At 36.0% G+C, this 17,834-nt stretch overlaps 1 protein-coding gene across 3 annotated transcripts in view; it reads right to left on the reverse strand.

The window, feature by feature from the left end:
- Positions 1-16,638, reverse strand: part of DLG2 (discs large MAGUK scaffold protein 2) — a 1,573,258-nt gene extending 1,556,620 nt beyond the window's left edge. For 2 of the 3 annotated variants that reach the window (XM_046015622.1, XM_046015636.1), the window contains exon 1: positions 16,550-16,638. In XM_046015622.1, coding sequence (XP_045871578.1) covers positions 16,550-16,579 — 30 coding nt within the window. In that variant the 5' untranslated portion in view covers positions 16,580-16,638. The remainder of the gene's footprint in view (positions 1-16,549) is intronic. The other variant, XM_046015625.1, reaches the window with a different exon arrangement.
- Positions 16,639-17,834: the final 1,196 nt, after the last annotated feature.

Genomic DNA, 17,834 nt, shown 5'->3' on the forward strand with positions numbered 1-17,834 from the left:
TACATGCTCCAGCACATCAAGAGTTAAGGAAATTTCCAAAAAATTTTGGAAAAAAAAAACAAAACAAAACTCTCAGTATGCATCCAAATCAACAACTTATAGTTACAAAAAACACATATACATAAACAAATAAGGTGTGTATATACATACATACATAAATGTTTATATATACACATACGTATAAATAATTTATTTGAGCAAATAAAGTTTTCATCCAGTTATTTTCCTGACTTTCTATAAAAAAATGTGTAATTTTAGAGTAAGTTGTTAAAGAAAAGGAGAAAATCAAATTTTGCCAGGCACAGTAGTATAGGCACAAAATGCTACATTGGTAGTCTTGTCTTAAACATCAAGACATGACAAAAATGAGATTCCAAAGAAGGTGCTGTAATTTCAAAGGAAATTACCTAGAACTACTTTCAGGACTCTGAACCCTTATCTATAATGAAGTTATAGAAGGGTTTTGTGTTTGGATGTTTATAAAGGGATTTATTTGCAGAGGGGCTGAGGGGGGGTGAAATCTCATTTTTCTGTTAAATTACTGAATGAGGCTTCAATGGGCATACACGTAGACCTTGATAAAACTTCTTGAATTTGGGAGGCCTGTATCCTGGGATATACCTCCCACCTGAAAAATTTAACGAGTGAGAGAACATGGCAAATTGGTCATTGCCTCAGGAGAAGTGGCTTCATTTGCGCCAGCTTGCACTTTCAGAGTTTGTCAAGAAAAAAAAAAAAAAAAAGCCATCTTGGAGCCACTGTGATGCCTTCCACAACTCTTTATGTAGGTTCACTGCTGAAAAACCTAGGTTCTAAAGAAATACATCATCCACATTACAGAAGATTTAGTCAGAGAGGCCCAGAAGGGAAAACTCCCCAAGATCCACAACAGTGCTCAGGAGAGACAGAGTCTGGAACCAGACTGCCTGGGTTAAAATCCCAGATTCACCATTTACTGGCTAGGTGACACTGGGCAAGTTGCTTAACCTCCCTTTGCCTCAGTTACGAAGATGAAAGGAATTACTACAAATAAAGCACTTAGAACTATCCCTATACACAATCATCACTATGTAAGTGCTAGCTATTATCTCTGTATTCATTATTATTATCTAATTATTATTATATCCCATGTCAGTTTCAGAGAGCAAAAAAACTATGATAATCCCAATCCAATAAGAACTTTCTGCTTTCTTATTTTACTTCCCTCTCATGCTCCAAACCTGGAAAGAAGAATAACCAACTAGCAAATGGAGAAGGAAAGCCTCCTGTCTTATCTGAAGATCCCATCATAGGGAAAATAAAAATCTTATATCTGGAGAAGGGTTCAGAGTTATGATTAATATTTGGAACTAGAAAATTTTAACTACTAAACTGAATCTGTATTGTGATTTTAAGTGGTTGCAGGACTTTTAATTCCCTGCAAATAACTGGAAATTCATGGGACCACCTGAGTTTTCCTTGAGAGAACAGGGTAGGGATTACTGACACTAATAATACTAAGAAGTATTGGGCAAAAAATGGGGTACCGTTAAAGTGGCTTCGATCATTACATCCCATAAGTCTTTTTTCTCCAATGTATCAATTGCAGATACAAAACATATTCATGATTACTGTTAACCTTTTCATTCAGTTTTGGATGTAATTCCTGACTTCATCCCTTCCTGGGCTTCTCTTTCTACTTGCTTCTTTTTATTTGCTCGTTTCAAAGATGTTTAAAATAAGTTGGCCTAATTCGTTTCCGAGGAAGTCCTTACTAAGACTAAAGCCCTGCTGGGGAGTCATGCATTTGCCTCCTCTGGAAATGAAAATGCTGCTGACCCATTCTCTACAGAATGCTGAGAATGAGGGTTTTTCAGTGGGCAGCGATGGCGGCGCTGAGTCACATTCACGCTTTCCAAACTCCCTTGTGACTCCAGACAAGCATTTGCTCAGGTTAGCAAAGGTGTGATGAGTGGTTAGGTAGGATATAAAAGAATTAAACACTCTAGGTTAAAATAATATTGTAACCATCTGGTTACCTGGATCAATTAACTCTAATGAGTGAGATGAGCTCTGAATTCTCAGGCTGGTGACATTTAAAGATTTATTACACATGAGAGCTACTGTTACTGTTGTAACTTGACATTGCATGGTATCAATGGAGATAGGGCCCCAGGACTTACATTCAGAAGGCATTTTCTTGATTGTATAATGAAATCATATTTATTGAGCACCTATTAGATGCCAGACATTTGACATATATTGTTAGTTCATTATTTTATCACATTAACCCTGCAAGGTTGTAGAGAAGTGTGTTTAATACTATGAAGAATCCACTAGAACTGGGTTAGAATGCCAGAGTTTTTTACTTTCTGGATCTGGAACTGTAGGTAAGTTTCTTAGTCTCTGTGAGTTGTGGTTTTCTCATCTATAAAATGGGGAGAGAAATAGCAGTTTAAAGAATTATTATAAGGATTATATAAGATAATATATGTCCTATATTTAGCCCAGGGTCTAGTACATATTCTAACAATATTAAGATAAATACATTTATATTATACTATGTAAATATTAATATTTATTTCATTAATCAGGGATTAATTAGCTCTTCCAAGGCTATTTTCTCACCTTTGCACATGAAGTAATATTATTTGTCTCACAAATTCACTATGAAAAATAAATGAGAAAAAGTATAAGAAAGTACTTAGCAAACATGGGGAGTTTTAAAGGTAAGTTTTAAATCTGAGTTGAAAAGAATATCTGAAGTACTGAAGTTTTAAGATAACTGAATTTGGGAGACAGAATTGACTAAGTAGTCTGGGATCACATTACTTGAAGTCACTGGCCTGTAAATATTTCTAAAAATATATATTATGGTATTTTAACATTTTGTGGCAGTATATTCTAATACTCCGTGAAGCTCTAGAATTCTTTGGAAGTTGAATTATTGCTATGTGAAGTTAAATACAATAGAATAAGCCTCTAAATACAAGATTTTAAAATGTGGTCTTGCAAAATACTTTAAATATCATCAATATTTACGTGTTGTCTCTGCATCCTACTGCCATAACAAGACAAGACAAGAAGAATGGAGTATAGTTGTACCTTTCTCCTTGCAAGAAACAAGCTTTGCATGTTATATACTACTGCAGTCAAAGAATATTCTTCATTGGCAGATCTTATCTATTTTAAACTACAAATTCTTATGGAAACACAGTCTGTGATTTCTAAAATAAACTGCATTTTTCTTTCTGACACATTTTTAAGTTCATCTATAAAAAATACCTTCCTTGAATTATTAACTAATAAAAAATATCTAAAATTTCAAGTCCACAAAATAAGGTCCATATTTTGAGGAAAGAAAGACCATTCAGAAACCAGATCAAAGCAATTCATTTCTATTCTCACTGCTACCATAGAGACAAAGAAAAAAAAGTGAAGAGTTTTAGCCTACTTAATTCTTCCTGAAATTTATAATTAACTACATGGGAAAGGGGACAATTACCATATTTCCAAAGAATAAAGGACAAAAACGTTGAGCTTTTGATAAGACATAATTACAACCTATTAAATATGCAATTCATATCAATTTGTTCTTATAATCTTCTCAAGTTTCAAAAAATGCATATACGTCAGACAGCATTTTCTGAAAAATACACATGGAATGCCATCATTTTAAAGGCATACAGTTCTCTTTGATAGGGTTTTTTTTTTCCCTCAGATAATTAAAATTCTGGCAAAACTTAACACAAAGTAAAGGGGGTTGATTGATATTATTTTTGTATGTGCCTTGTCTTCCTGACACCTATGAGTATATATTTTTGGATGAATGTTAAGAATTTGCAGGCTTTTGTAGATCAGGTGCCATAGGCAACATCAAGTAGTCAGCCAGGAAGAACTAGCAATTAGACCTGTCCTCGACTTAAATAGAAGTTCAGATTGCTGAGTAAATTACATGTGTATTACTTAAGGACAGTTTTATTTTAAAGGACTAGCAGGAAAGCACTGTAGCTTGAAATCCTAGGAGATTTATAACAAAGGACAGAGAGGAAGGATTTGTTTTGCTAAAAATATATGGTTTTATTTCTGGTGTCTTTAGCAAATGATTTTGAAAAACTTTTTATCAGCAAGAATGGAACTCTTCTTCACATTTTCTAATTAGAATCATATTAGAAAATAAATAATTTATTTTATTGTGGAATAGCATAAATATAGCATGACATTAATAAATCTCCGTGTAAAAATATAAAAGATAACATATATAACATAAAAGAGTAAGTTTTTTTTTAAGAGTAAGTTTTTTTAATTAACACCTTTTGAACAATGTTTTATGCAACAACCAAAGTTCTTGCTAGTGTGGATAATAAATAAATAAATATATTCCTAATATATAATATATATTTTATATATAATATATTATATATATATAATATTAAATAAATAAATAAATTCATACCTCAAGATTTAATTTTTGGATATTCTTTTTTTTAATGTGAGTAAGTGGTCTTCAAGGAGAATCTCTATTGCTGACTATATTGCTACCTGGAAAAGTGGCATATTTGATTATTTTGACGCATTCTGTCTAGGCATCTCAGGTTAATTTTCAGGAAATATTTGAAAATTCCTAAAATTTTTAACTCAGATCTTAGCCACAGTATACTATAACATCCATTTGGGACACTCTTGCATAGTGCTGGTATTATCTGTGGTTAGTTGGACAAATTCCAAGTAATCATTATTACAGTTTTTTTTGTTTCCTTTTGGAGGTTACTTGGGGTGAAACCAGTCAATGGAACTGATACACTTTGTTCTCCAAAATGCAAAGCAATGTAAAAAATAAATAAATAAAATAAAACCAAAAACAAATAGCAGAATTGCTATGAACTCACTTTCCTTTCCTAGACAAGTTTGTATCCTGAAAGCTGAGTACAACACAATGCATCCTGATTTGGGAAAAAAAAGAAAAAGAAAAATCTCTTTCAATTCTTTCATTTTTCAATTTGCTCATGACCTAACAATTTGGGACAATAAAGTCATTTTTTAGAACTTTCTATTGTATAGCTTTCAGACAAATTTTAATGTTTTTATAGTAAAAATATATAGTATTGTAAAAATACACTGTATAGTAAAAAATCACTACACCTTTGCAATATAATTATGGTAAATATATACATGCTATAAAGTCAAATAATTTTCCCCAAAACAAGATTAAGTATCTAACTATATAAAGTCTCTGTGAAGCTAAATGGACATGAGTTGGCATTCTCTTCTCAATCTGAAAACCTGATCTGACTACTTTAGCTTTTGTTTAATAAAACTAGGCTACTGACTTATATTTTTATACTTGGATTTTAGAAGTCTAAATGATGATCTTTATAGTTGGTTTATCATAGATGTGATCCAGTTACCATTTTTCTTGGTGTGTGGTGGGGACTTTTATCTCTTTTAGCCCATTTCTCTTATATTAAAATGATATTTCAAGTGTCATTTTTGGCCCAGCAACCATTCATCAATTAAGTTCACCCAGTGACTGCCTGTCAGCTGAATAGTCTATGCAGCAGAATACAAAGGTATCTTTTACATGTGTGCATGTATATAGTGTATGTATGCACTGTAAGGTTCACCTTATACACTCCTGTGTATGTATACGTAGAGATAGGTGTGTGTGCAGACATATACATGTACGAGTGTGGGTAAGTTGCAGGAAGGAAGCACGTCATTCTTTGACACTTATTCAACAACGCATTATCTATCAAATGTCTGTTAAATGAAACAATCAGTCAACACTCATGGCGTACCTTCCAGCACCATACCAAGTGGTTGGCTATCAATATAAGTAAGTACTCCTCCCACCTCCATCTTCAGAGTTCACATTCTATCAAGAGGCAGACACATGTAAAAATTAATTGTACAACTAGATAACGTCCATTACACAGATACAGACATTAACCTGAAGACATGGAGAGTGGCTGGCTACATCTGCAAGGAAAGTAATCAAGGAAGGCCCTTATGTAGGAAAGTGCATTTAAGCTGAGTCTTAGAGGTCAGAAAGAGTCATATCAGGTAAGCATCAGTCTAGAGTTGGAGGCATTCTAGGCATAAAGCATGTAGAAATGGGAGAAAGAAACTCGGGTTATTTGGGGAAACAAATAATGTGAGACAAATAATGTGAAACAAAGTGACTATAGCTCATGTTAGGAAATGAAAGATGGTAGAACCTGAGATATAAAAGTTAGGCAGGGGTCCAAACACAGAGGGCCATGCAAACTTCATCCTGCAGGTCAATGCTTCTGAACCCTTGATGTGCAAAATGAACTAGAGAGCTTACTAAAATGCAGGTTCTGACTCAGTAGTTCACCCATGGGGCTTGAAATTCTGCATTCCAACAAGCTCTGAAGGGATGCCACTGCAACTGATCAATAGATCACACTTTGAATAATGGGAGAGTAGGAGACAGGAAACCCCTCAAGGGTTTTAAGGAGAATTACAACATACATATGAAGTATACACACATACACACACACGTTTATGTATATACACACAGTATATACACACACATATAAATATACATATCTGCATGTATATTTTTTAAGGACAGTCTCAGCAGTATGGAAAATGTATAAAGAGTGGGAAAATGGACAAGGTAAGAAGAATGAGTAAGAATTAGGACACACTGGGATTTAGGGAAAAATAAGAATCCAGATCAACTCCCACTCTTCATAACAACTGAGATAATGACATAATACCCACTGAGCAGAGAACAGAGTAGGAGAATGATTTCTGCTCAGAGGGCTCCAGAGAGTGGACGTTTTCCTGGAACTTTTGACTTAAGTTTACTTAACGGGTAAATAAAATTCTAAATTTCAAAAAATTTTTTCACTTACTGCCAAACCAATTTTTCACAAAACTTGTTGTCCCCTGAAAGGTTAGTTCAAGAATTGAATTACTTACATACAAAGAAATGGATATGTGTGTGTAGATGTTTAGAATTGAGGAACTTGGAGAGAGAGCTCTTTTCAAAGGATTTTAAATCTGGTATTAATTTTGAATGCACACTGGAAGAAAAGGTTAACACATTTGGTCTCTCTCTCACCAATAAATACCTATGAATCTGGGAAATAGTCACTAAAACCAGAAGAAATTCCCATCACCATAAGTACAGCACAAAATTTGCTACTAGACTAGTAACTGATTAATTGAATTGATGATTTTACTATGAACCTTATCCTTAAATGTCAGATTCCTCAAAAAAAGAGATAAAGGAAAAGGAAGATGAGAAGGAGTAAAAACATACACAAACTATTTAGCGACTATATGTTACCTACGATTGCTATACTATGCCCTATGTGTATATTTATACTCGCTGCTCCCTTTGTCTGGAATGCTCTTCCCCAAGATCTTCACAAAGCTGGTCCTTTCGAGTGCCCAGAACTTTTTTCAGAGAGGACATCCCTGTCTATCTAGAGTAGCCTTTGTCCCTTTGTACATTCATCCATTTTTCCACATTACATTTTTCTGCCTTTTAAATTATAACTGTTATCATTACCTATAATTATGCTGATTGTTTGTGTGCCTATTAATGGCCAATCTCCTTGCTCTATAATGTAAGTTCTATGAGAGCAGGGACCTTATTCAATTTAGTCACTGTTGTATCTGCACTGCTTACAGTACTACCTGACACACAGTATGCACTCGGTAAATACTTGTGGAGGTAATGAATATTGCATTTAATCCTCATAACGACCCTTTGAAGTTTATTGTGATTCATTTCATAAATATGGAAACTGATATTTAGGCAAGTTAGGTAATTTATTCCTGACAACAGAACCAATAAGTGGTAAAGCAAGGATCTGTCTGACTCCAAAGGCTGTGCTTCCACTATGCTATGCTGTCACTCTAAGCCAAATTCAGTGGTGGATGCCAACAGCTGTCCACCTGCCCAGTACTCACTTCTCTGAGACACCTCAGACATGTCTGGTCAATTTGCCAGAGTCACTAAATGAGTTCTAATACATATATGAACATAGCTCTCATTTTCTCCACCATACAGTAGTAATGTTGTTAGTAATAAAAGATCCCAGTTGACTCTAAGATCTCCTCCTTTCAATAGTAATAGTCATCCTTTCCATGTACAAAGAATTTTGCATTTTTCAAATATATAAACTCATTTGATTGTGTACAATAATCCTGTGAAGGAAATATAGATAAGCCAGTAGTATTATCAACATAGACTAGAGAAAAAAAGCCTCAGTAAAAGTAAACTGAATTGACTAAGATTGCTAATATAATAAATGGCAAACCCAAGTCTATGACTTTAGTTTTTCAACCTAGGTCCAATGCACAATCCCAAATTGCCTTTGGTGAAACATATATCCATGAAATGAGATGGGTTTCTCAAGCAACTGTAATTATGGTAATCTCCTTTAAGAAAATCTTATCTACAAATATGCAGATGAAATAAGGGGCACATAATAAAGAGAAGTGATTAATTCTTTTTTTTAATTTATAAAGAGTTGTGTGATTTGTTTCTAATTTGAGCACAATAAATGTGTTCCAATATTATTTGATTTGCAAAATTTGATTTGTACTTGTTTCCTTTACAAACCCACATTTGTCTGATAAAATAAGATTTATCTAAAGGTCTTCCAAAGGACAATCCTCTCAGACTCCTAGTTCTTTTTTTTTTTATATATTTTATTTATTTATTTGACAGAGAGGTCACAAGTAGGCAGAGAGGCAGGCAGAGAGAGAGGGAGAAACAGGCTCCCCACAGAGCAGAGAGCCCGATGCGGGGCTCAATCCCAGGACCCTGAGATCATGACCTGAGATGAAGGCAGAGGCTTAAACCACTGAGCCACCCAGGCGCCCCCAGACTCCTAATTCTTCACAGCACATGTGGCTTTCCTCAAAGTGTCAAAAAAGGACTAATGTTGTGAATAATACCCTGGTAATCAGGTTTGGCAGAGAAGACCATTTACATGTATTAACAAATGTATTAACAAAATGGTTGGTGTGATTCATAAAATAAAATTTTATTTCATTCTATAAGTTTACAAGCTATGGCTACATGTCCAAAACACTACAAACTGTAACTAATTCTGAGTAATTTTAAATTAACCATTACGTGGATGCATTATTTTTATTTAATTGTTTAGGTAGAGAAGGAATAAAATCCAAAATATAATATCAAGAGTATGTTTTAACTAAATAATAACCTGAAGTGATTCAGCTACGGGATAATGATACTGGACAGAAGTATGGATATTAGAGTCATGAAATCTGGATTTGAATCCCCACTATGAAGCTGCTCAGCTGTGTGATTATGCCAAATCTTTAAGATATGGAGGATTTTACTTCACTGGGTTGTCTGAAACTGAATGAGTTAATTAAATTCACCAAGTTCCTTCAGGGTGCTAGAAAATGTCCCAGACATTACATACACAAAAATGAGAAAAATAGATGTTTCTTTCCTCATGGAGCTCTGTCTCATCTAAAGGGAGACATTGAAAAACTAATCATACAAATCAGTATAGAATTATGAATTGTGACAAACAGAAATATGGAATAATATGAGATAATGCCATGAGTATACAATCTAACTGGGGATTTTACAAAAGGGTGTGGCATGTATAGTCAGATCTGGAAGACATGTAGGATTTAGATGATGGACAGAGCCATCTAGACAGAGGAGTAGTGAGCAGTAGTCTCCAGAACAGGAGTATGGCTGATACTTTCGAGGAACAGAGGGAGGCCAGCTAGACCAATGTGCCCATTAGTTTAAGGAAGGTCATAGAAGGTAGCATAGACGTTAAGTATGATCTGGTCCATGCATTTTTAAGATTCTTAGACTATAAAACTCAAGGCAGAATGATGGAAGATAAGACAGGAAAGGAATTCAGGTGCTAGGTCAAAAGAGAATTATGTACTAAGGAAAGAATTTGGACAACTACTCATCTTGAGTTCAGTAGGATGCTACAGCAGGGCTATCCCATTGGACATAGGTAATAGATCAATCATTCTGGCAGCTACATAGAATACTTAATAAAGGAAAGTTATGCTATTATTTTAGTGGATAAATATGCCAAAGTGTTTCACATTATTAAAATGGTTAATCCCAGGTTACTAATAGAGCCATGGAATCTCTTCACACTGACAGTTTTTCCTACTTTCCTACATAAAAAGGCTAGCTTGTATTAAATTTTCCCCAGTTTTTGCTGTATTTCTTCCTCTCTCTGCCACTGATTAGGTTTTTCCCTGGTCCATTAAGTCCCCTGCTCCAGTATATAGAGTCTCTATACAGTGGCCTGTCACCTTGCAGACACTTGGTTGGAATGACAGGTATCAAAATCAGCGTCACTGGCAGGATAAATATGAGAAGAGCACCAAGGAACTATAGGAAGATAGGGAGACTGTGGACGCCAATAAAAAAGCAGCACACACACCCCTACAGGCAATATGTTAAGCATTTTATATTTATCACCTCACTGAACCCTCAAAACAAGACTGAGAAAATTTCCAATTCATGGAAGAGAAAAATACAGTCCAGAGAAGGTCACTCTGCTAATGAAATGTAAAGTCACTATTTTTACTAAATAGGTGTAAGGATGGGCAAAGGGCAATGTGGAGAAAATAGAATGAGAAAGCTCAATTATCAGAGAAACAAACTGTGTGAAAGTCAGAGCAAACGAGGGTTTAGGATCATTGTTAATGATAAAGGGAAAATCCCATTTAAGATAACATCTCAACCTCTTGATACTTCTAACTTGGTCCCTACTTATTTGCACACTTTGTATCTTGCTATTCACTTTGAATCCCCTAGATCCCAGCTACACTTTTTCTTTCCTTAAAAGTACCATTCTCTGGATCAAGAAGATGTGGTATATATACACAATGGAATACTATGCAGCCATCAAAAGAAATGAAATCTTGCCATTTGCGACGACGTGGATGGAACTAGAGCGTATCATGCTTAGTGAAATAAGTCAATCGGAGAAAGACAACTATCATATGATCTCCCTGATATGAGGACATGGAGAAGCAACATGGGGGGGTAGGGGGATAGGAGAAGAATAAATGAAACAAGATGGGATTGGGAGGGAGACAAACCATAAATGACTCTTAATCTCACAAAACAAACTGGGGGTTGCTGGGGGGAGGTAGGATTGGGAGAGGGGGAGTGGGCTATGGACATTGGGGAGGGGAGGCGAACCATAAGAGACTATGGACTCTGAAAAACAACCTGAGGGTTTTGAAGGGTCAGGGGTGGGAGGTTGGGGGAACAGGTGGTGGGTGATGGGGAGGGCACGTTTTGCATGGAGCACTGGGTGTTGTGCAAAAAGAGTGAATACTGTTACGCTGAAAAAAAAAAAAAAAAAAGTACCATTCTCTCTTTTCTCCCTCCTCTCTTTTGTCTCTCTCTTCCCTCACTTCATTATCTGTGTATCTATCATCTATCTATCTATCTATCTATCTATCTATACATCTAGGACTTTTCTTAAAACACTTTCCCCATCCCCATTGTGCTCTCCATTGTACATATCAGCTTAATTGTCACTGCCCCAGAAAACTCTTTCCCGACACTAAGCCCTTGTCTATCTTGTATCTACGCCCACCAGATTCTTCCAGTATCCCTTTGCTCATGGCCATAGCATTCTACGTTCACCCCTTTGTTACATGTTACTGTTATTTCTATAATCAGCTGTTTTCTCCATTAGACTAAAAGACTATTCATTGTATCCCTGGACCTACCAATATGTCAGGTATACACTAGGCACTCAATAAATAAATAGTCGCTAAATAAATAGAATGAATGAATGGGTGTGCTGCTTCCACCATGAGATTGGACAGAACTACATACCTGCATGAATTAACAGCTTTGTCTATGAAGACAGGGCCACTCAGGCAAAACATTCATTGCCTTGGTGACTTGTTTCATTTTCTCTACATAAAGGTCTGGTGGAAAATAAAAATTATTTAACCCCCCCCAAAAAAACTATAGTTATAAATATTGCTATGATAAATTTATTTCTAAGAATATAATGTTTATTTTTTCTATTCATGTCATAATAAGTAATATGATGCTCAGTAGCCTTGAAAAAAATATCTTCCAAATGCCCAGCAACACCCATTTTCTTTTAGAAATTCTGAGCAACTTTAGTATAAAAAATAGTGGGTTGGTGGAGCCAAAAAGTGATACCTTACTTACAGAAGAGACATAGTATTAACAACATCAATAAAGCATCTTTTATACTGCCTACTCCACTTTTCATTCTGCTATTTGAATTTTATTATGCACCGTAACCTGCTAATACCGTTAAACATATTAAAACTTAATAGTACCATCATTCCTCTATTACAAATTACAGCAGCTACCTAATGTATTGTAGTCATCTTTGCAGATTTTTTTAAACTTTTTTAAATGTCTATAAGTGTGGTTAACAGACATGGGAAATGATATAATTGCATATTTTACCCACTATTACTTTTTAAGATAGTGTACATAAATAATTTTATTTGCAGAGATAATACACTTTAGAATAATATTGGTTAGAGAGAGAAAAGGAAGAACCTCAAAGGTGCAATAAAATACATTCATTTGACAGGCAAGGACATTGATACCCAGATGCCTCTTGGTACACAAAGTAACAAAGTGCAGGTTTACTTTGATTTTACAAAGTTGAACCTTTCTTCTGTTCTTTTATCAATTCAATATACTATTACATATCGTACTTAAAAATCCCTACACAAGGGGCGCCTGGGTGGCTCAGTGGATTAAGCCGCTGCCTTCGGCTCAGGTCATGATCTCAGGGTCCTGGGATCAAGCCCCGCATTGGACTCTCTGCTCTGCAGGGAGCCTGCTTCCTCCTCTCTCTCTGCCTGCCTCTCTGCCTACTTGTGATCTCTCTCTCTGTCAAATAAATAAATAAAATCTTAAAAAAAAAATCCCTACACAAGAAAACAAAAATTCGACTTACTGCTTGCATTTTATCAAATTTAACCCTGAATATTCTGCTTTGTGGTCTAGAACTGTTGTCCTATTGGCCAATCACCCAACAGAATGTCTCTGCCTTAACATAGTCTAACATTATCCGTCTTATACTTTAGTTATCAAAATTATTGGGACTACTGTTTTACAATTATTCAAAACATATTTAAGAAATGCCCACTCCAGGGCACCTGAGTAACTCAGTCACGGAAGTGTCTGCCTTCAGCTCATCTCAGGGCCCGGGGATCAAGTTTCACATCAGGCTCCCTGCTCAGCACGGGGCTTGTTTCTCCCTCTCCCTCTGCCTCTCCTCCTACCGGTGCTCTCCCTCTCGTGCTCACTCTCACTCTCTCTCTCTCAAATAAATAAAATCTTAAAAGAAAAGGAAATGCACACTCTATAAAATGTGTTATATTAACTAGTAAATAGTGTTTAATCAGTATTATTAAGATGACCTCATTTTCCTCAGTGACCACAACCAAACACAGGGATAGATTAAAGATATAAATTGTGCTACTCAATAAATTGTCCTATATTGAATTCTTTCCATATGCCAAGAATTGTGGTAGGTACTTTCTACACTTTACCACAACATCACTCGCACACAGATCATGCATCCTTTTCACAGATGAGGAAATCGAGGCTCAAGGAGATCAGGTTAAGCAACTTGGTAAACCTTAAGCTAGTCATTGTCAGAACTACAGTTTAAGTCCAAGTCTTGCTCTAGAGTTCTACTTTTCACGCTGTCATGTTACTTCTTTTTCTCAGTAGTGACATCTGTGACAAAAGAGTGGAAAGTGAAACTGGACAGGAACAGTCAAATAAAAGAGATGACTCAATCTTCTTTTAAAGTCAGTTTTCTGAACATTTGAAAAGACCTTGGGATCCCTGTGGCAGAAACTCTGTTTTTGGTTGCTCTGATTATTTCCTGGCCTAAAAGCTTTTACCCCAAACCTGAGGGCAAATCAGTCCGACCAGGCTAGAGTAATTAAGACAGTAAGCAACCTGAGTTTTATGGGTGAGATCTAGGATAGGATTATTTTATCAGAAGGGTTAGATTATTATGAAATGTGTCACAGTCACTTCTTTTTTATATCTAGAGAAGCTAAAAATAAAAACACTTCTCTGGTATGTCTAATAGGTCCTTTTATAAGCCATTATACAGTGCTTTGTCTTGATTTGTCATAATCTCTCCTCTCGTTAATCTTCTAACACCCATTCTTAGGAATGTGGAGCAGAGACATGAAGAGAAATTTACTTCTACAGTGTGTGTAATAGAAGGACATGGGTCCAAATGGAACAGTAAGTGCCTTTCATGCCAACACAGGAAGGAAAGAGAACCAGGGGAAGTATTTATGTTTCCCTGCCAGTGAAAACGTTGACAAGGGTGATACTGAGATGCACTGTAGGTGAGGTGGAGCCCAGGACAGATCAGGAGAGTTAGGAGTTCCAGTCTCACACAGAGCTGCCGTAAAGGCAGACTTGAAGAAAGCATCTTGGCCAGAACAGCTAGAAGGTAGACTCATTGCTAGAGAAAAATGAGATGGGAGTTGAGCCAAAATAGAATTAAAATTTCCAAGTTGTTGGCAAGTTTCCTATCAAAGAGTCCCAGGAAAGTGTGGCAAGGACATCCCCAGTGCACGGCCACTTGGGGAAAAATAAGAGTGCCAATGGTAGTAGGATTTGGGTGGACAGGATTTGGGATCTGAAGCTGGCCAGGAAGGCTCTCACTCATATGGAGCTTTTAAATCAGTCATGCATTATTTCCTACCATCATAATATGACTTTGTTGTAAATATGTTTGTCCTATAAAGATGATATGTGTACCACCCTAGAAATATTCATGAATATAATTCAGAAAATTCATGAATTCTCACATGGGTATTTGTCCTGTTGAGTTGTATAATTTACATGATAAATCAAAATATTAGAATAATGACATGTATGTCTGATATAGCATTTAAAGTGGAATAGTAATTTTTCATTTTACCTGTGGTCATTAATACTTTGTTAAAAGAATATAAAGCACATGACATATTTTCTTAAATAGATCATGTTTTCCAAATTGAGGAAACTAAGATTTCAGTGTCAATTTAATTGTTTAACAAATTGTTCAACGTAACAGATTATAGTTTGGGTTTGTAATTAATAACTTTTCATCACTTATTTTTAAAGTACTAATTATGTTTCACAGTACCTGCAATTATTATGATTTGGGGATAAATGAAACACATGTAAGTCAGACCTGACAGTAACCACTCAAGAAAAGTAACACTGAGTATAATACCTCAGTGAAAGTACAACACGTTTAAGAGACTATTTCCTTTCCTAGATAACCTATGGAAATAAAATTTCCCACTTAGAGATTTTTTTTAATTTATTTTAGTTTGTTCTTGCTGACTTACCTGGAAAAAACTGAATTAGATGGTTGGCAACTTTTAAAAGTAAAATAAGGTATTAATGTAATTTTGAGGCTGGTCAACTAACCCCGGCAGAAATTTTTAGGCTTCAGCCCTATTGACATCAATGAAGCTGCCATGTGATACTAGGTCATGTGGGAAGAGATCCATTAAGATCTTTTGAAATATAATCTGGAAAAGAACTTGGCTTGTGGCTTCAAAATTAAATAATCTTTTCTTTAGTGGTGAAAGGAGATTACAGTGGGAAATCTACACTTAATGAGTCTTATGCACTAAGCTATTGATTATGTCATGTTTAATGGGTGTCTAATCAATGTGAGATACTGAAAGATATAGCTCAAACTAACTCATGGTGTGCCTACATGCAAAGTGAAAAGGAAGCTGATGAATAAGTATATTTTAATTAGTTCTTTATAAAAATAATAGTAATTTTAAATAACCAGTGTTTATGAAATTTAAATATCTTATTTTGAACTGATGACAGAATAAAATAAAACGCATTTGAAATTTCTAGATCTTTTCTACAACCCATAAAAGGAATGCCTATTGATTTTATTCCAAACCCCCTTTTATTTCTATTTCTGATAATACAAATATTGCATTTGCTTCTAATCAAAATAGAATTGGTTCAAGATTAACTATTGTGTTTGTTTGTCTGTTTATTTTAAATTAGGGCCTAAAGATTTTTTTTTTCCTTTAAAAAAATCACTAAAATACAGAATGTCAGAATTCTCCAATCAGAAACAATACGTCAAGGCACAGTAAAGCTGATTGGCTTCTTCAAGCATAGGAGACATGGTTTTTAAATGAAAAGCTAATTATCACACTCAGAAAGACTACCCTTATATGTTATGTTAAAATGATGTGTAAGCTATACTACTACTATAGATATTTTAATATTGAGCTATAAATAGAGGCAAAAGCAAATCCTTCCATAAAAAAACACAGGCAAATTCCCCTTTCATTTGCACAAACACACAATATCACTATAAGAAGTTGAAATCAAATAAGGATAGACCATCATGGGGAACAAAATGCCCAGCAAAGTACATTATACTAATCATTTTATCTCATGAACTGACAGCACCTACCAGAGCTGTTTAATTACAGGACCAGAATAATAATAGAAAAATGCTGCACACAACAGCCCTGTTTCCTATCCTACCTTTGTGGTGACAATGCACAGGCAATCCATCCTGGATCCCTACACAGGACTCAGTACATGGAAATCACACCAGCAAATCAGCAAAGGTGAGAAAAGCCTTTTGATAAATAGCACACAGAGAGAAGCAGAGCCTGGATTCTGCACAGACGGCTTTTCCAAGGGGGCCCCTCATGGGAAATTGGAGCCCTCCTCCATACAGCTCAAAGCAAGCAGGATTCTCCTAGGCACCGGAAAATCCCCTAGAAATCGGCTCCGGCAAAACTTCCCGGTGGCTTGCTGGGCTCCGCCGCTTCATGGTCCTTTAGTGGATTCCGAGATCGGAACGAGGCTCCTGAGAGTGCCCCGCACAGTTCTATGGTGGAGAGAAGTGTTACACCAGGCACCAGAGAATCACATTTCAGCTCTCGTTCTTGTTTCTGAATTCTGATCTGCTGCTTCAGTATACCCATAAGAGCTGCTTTGCCAAAGTCCCCCCTTTGCTGCCTTCGTCTTTCCTACTAACAACTCTGAGTAAGCACAACACAAAAAACTACCCGGCCCATCTATCAAAGGGCTGTCGTTTCGCTGCCAGAACAGCGGCTTTGGATAATAAAAAGCTATTTATTATGAACATGATTCCCCGGGAGTCTAAATGACTCGAAAGATATGACTGAAAAGCTACGGTGCACGCAGTGCTGAATACATCACATCCCAACTCACTTGCAATTACAAGGGCAGCTTCTTACAAATGACTAACAGCTGGAAAAGGAAAATCGGGCCAGGGACATTAAAAACTGCGGATCTGGAGGTTTAACTTGGAAAGCATTAAATTTCTTCTTTTCTTTCTGTACCTATTTGTGTGGTCACTGACGTCTGTGAATACACAACCTAAATATTTTAAGAAATAAGTATATTATAAAATTGGGGTGAGAGGAGGTTCCAACGTGTTTACAAAAGTTCCACATTCTGAGAGACAAGAAATGAGTTCTTTTCCCGAACTTTTCCCTCCTTACTGGCTGCCTGCGGGCACTCATTATGTGGGCAGAGCTTTGTGTTCCCTTCTACAGCATTTCAACAGCCCAGTGATTAACCTTCCCCCTCCCCTCAAATCCCTCCCTATCTTCCAGCAAAACTGCTACACAGACTGCCTTTGAGATGTTTGACAAGCATCACTCTCTATAATAATATACTTTTCCTTCATCCTATTAGACACATAGACAAAGACAGAATGGAACAGACAGAAAGAAACAGGGGTGCAGAGAGAAGGGGTGGGGGAATTAGAGAGAATGAATGACAGAATGGAAAG

The sequence above is a fragment of the Meles meles genome, chromosome 8 (genome assembly GCF_922984935.1).
Source record: "Meles meles chromosome 8, mMelMel3.1 paternal haplotype, whole genome shotgun sequence".
NCBI classification, from domain to species: domain Eukaryota; kingdom Metazoa; phylum Chordata; class Mammalia; order Carnivora; family Mustelidae; genus Meles; species Meles meles.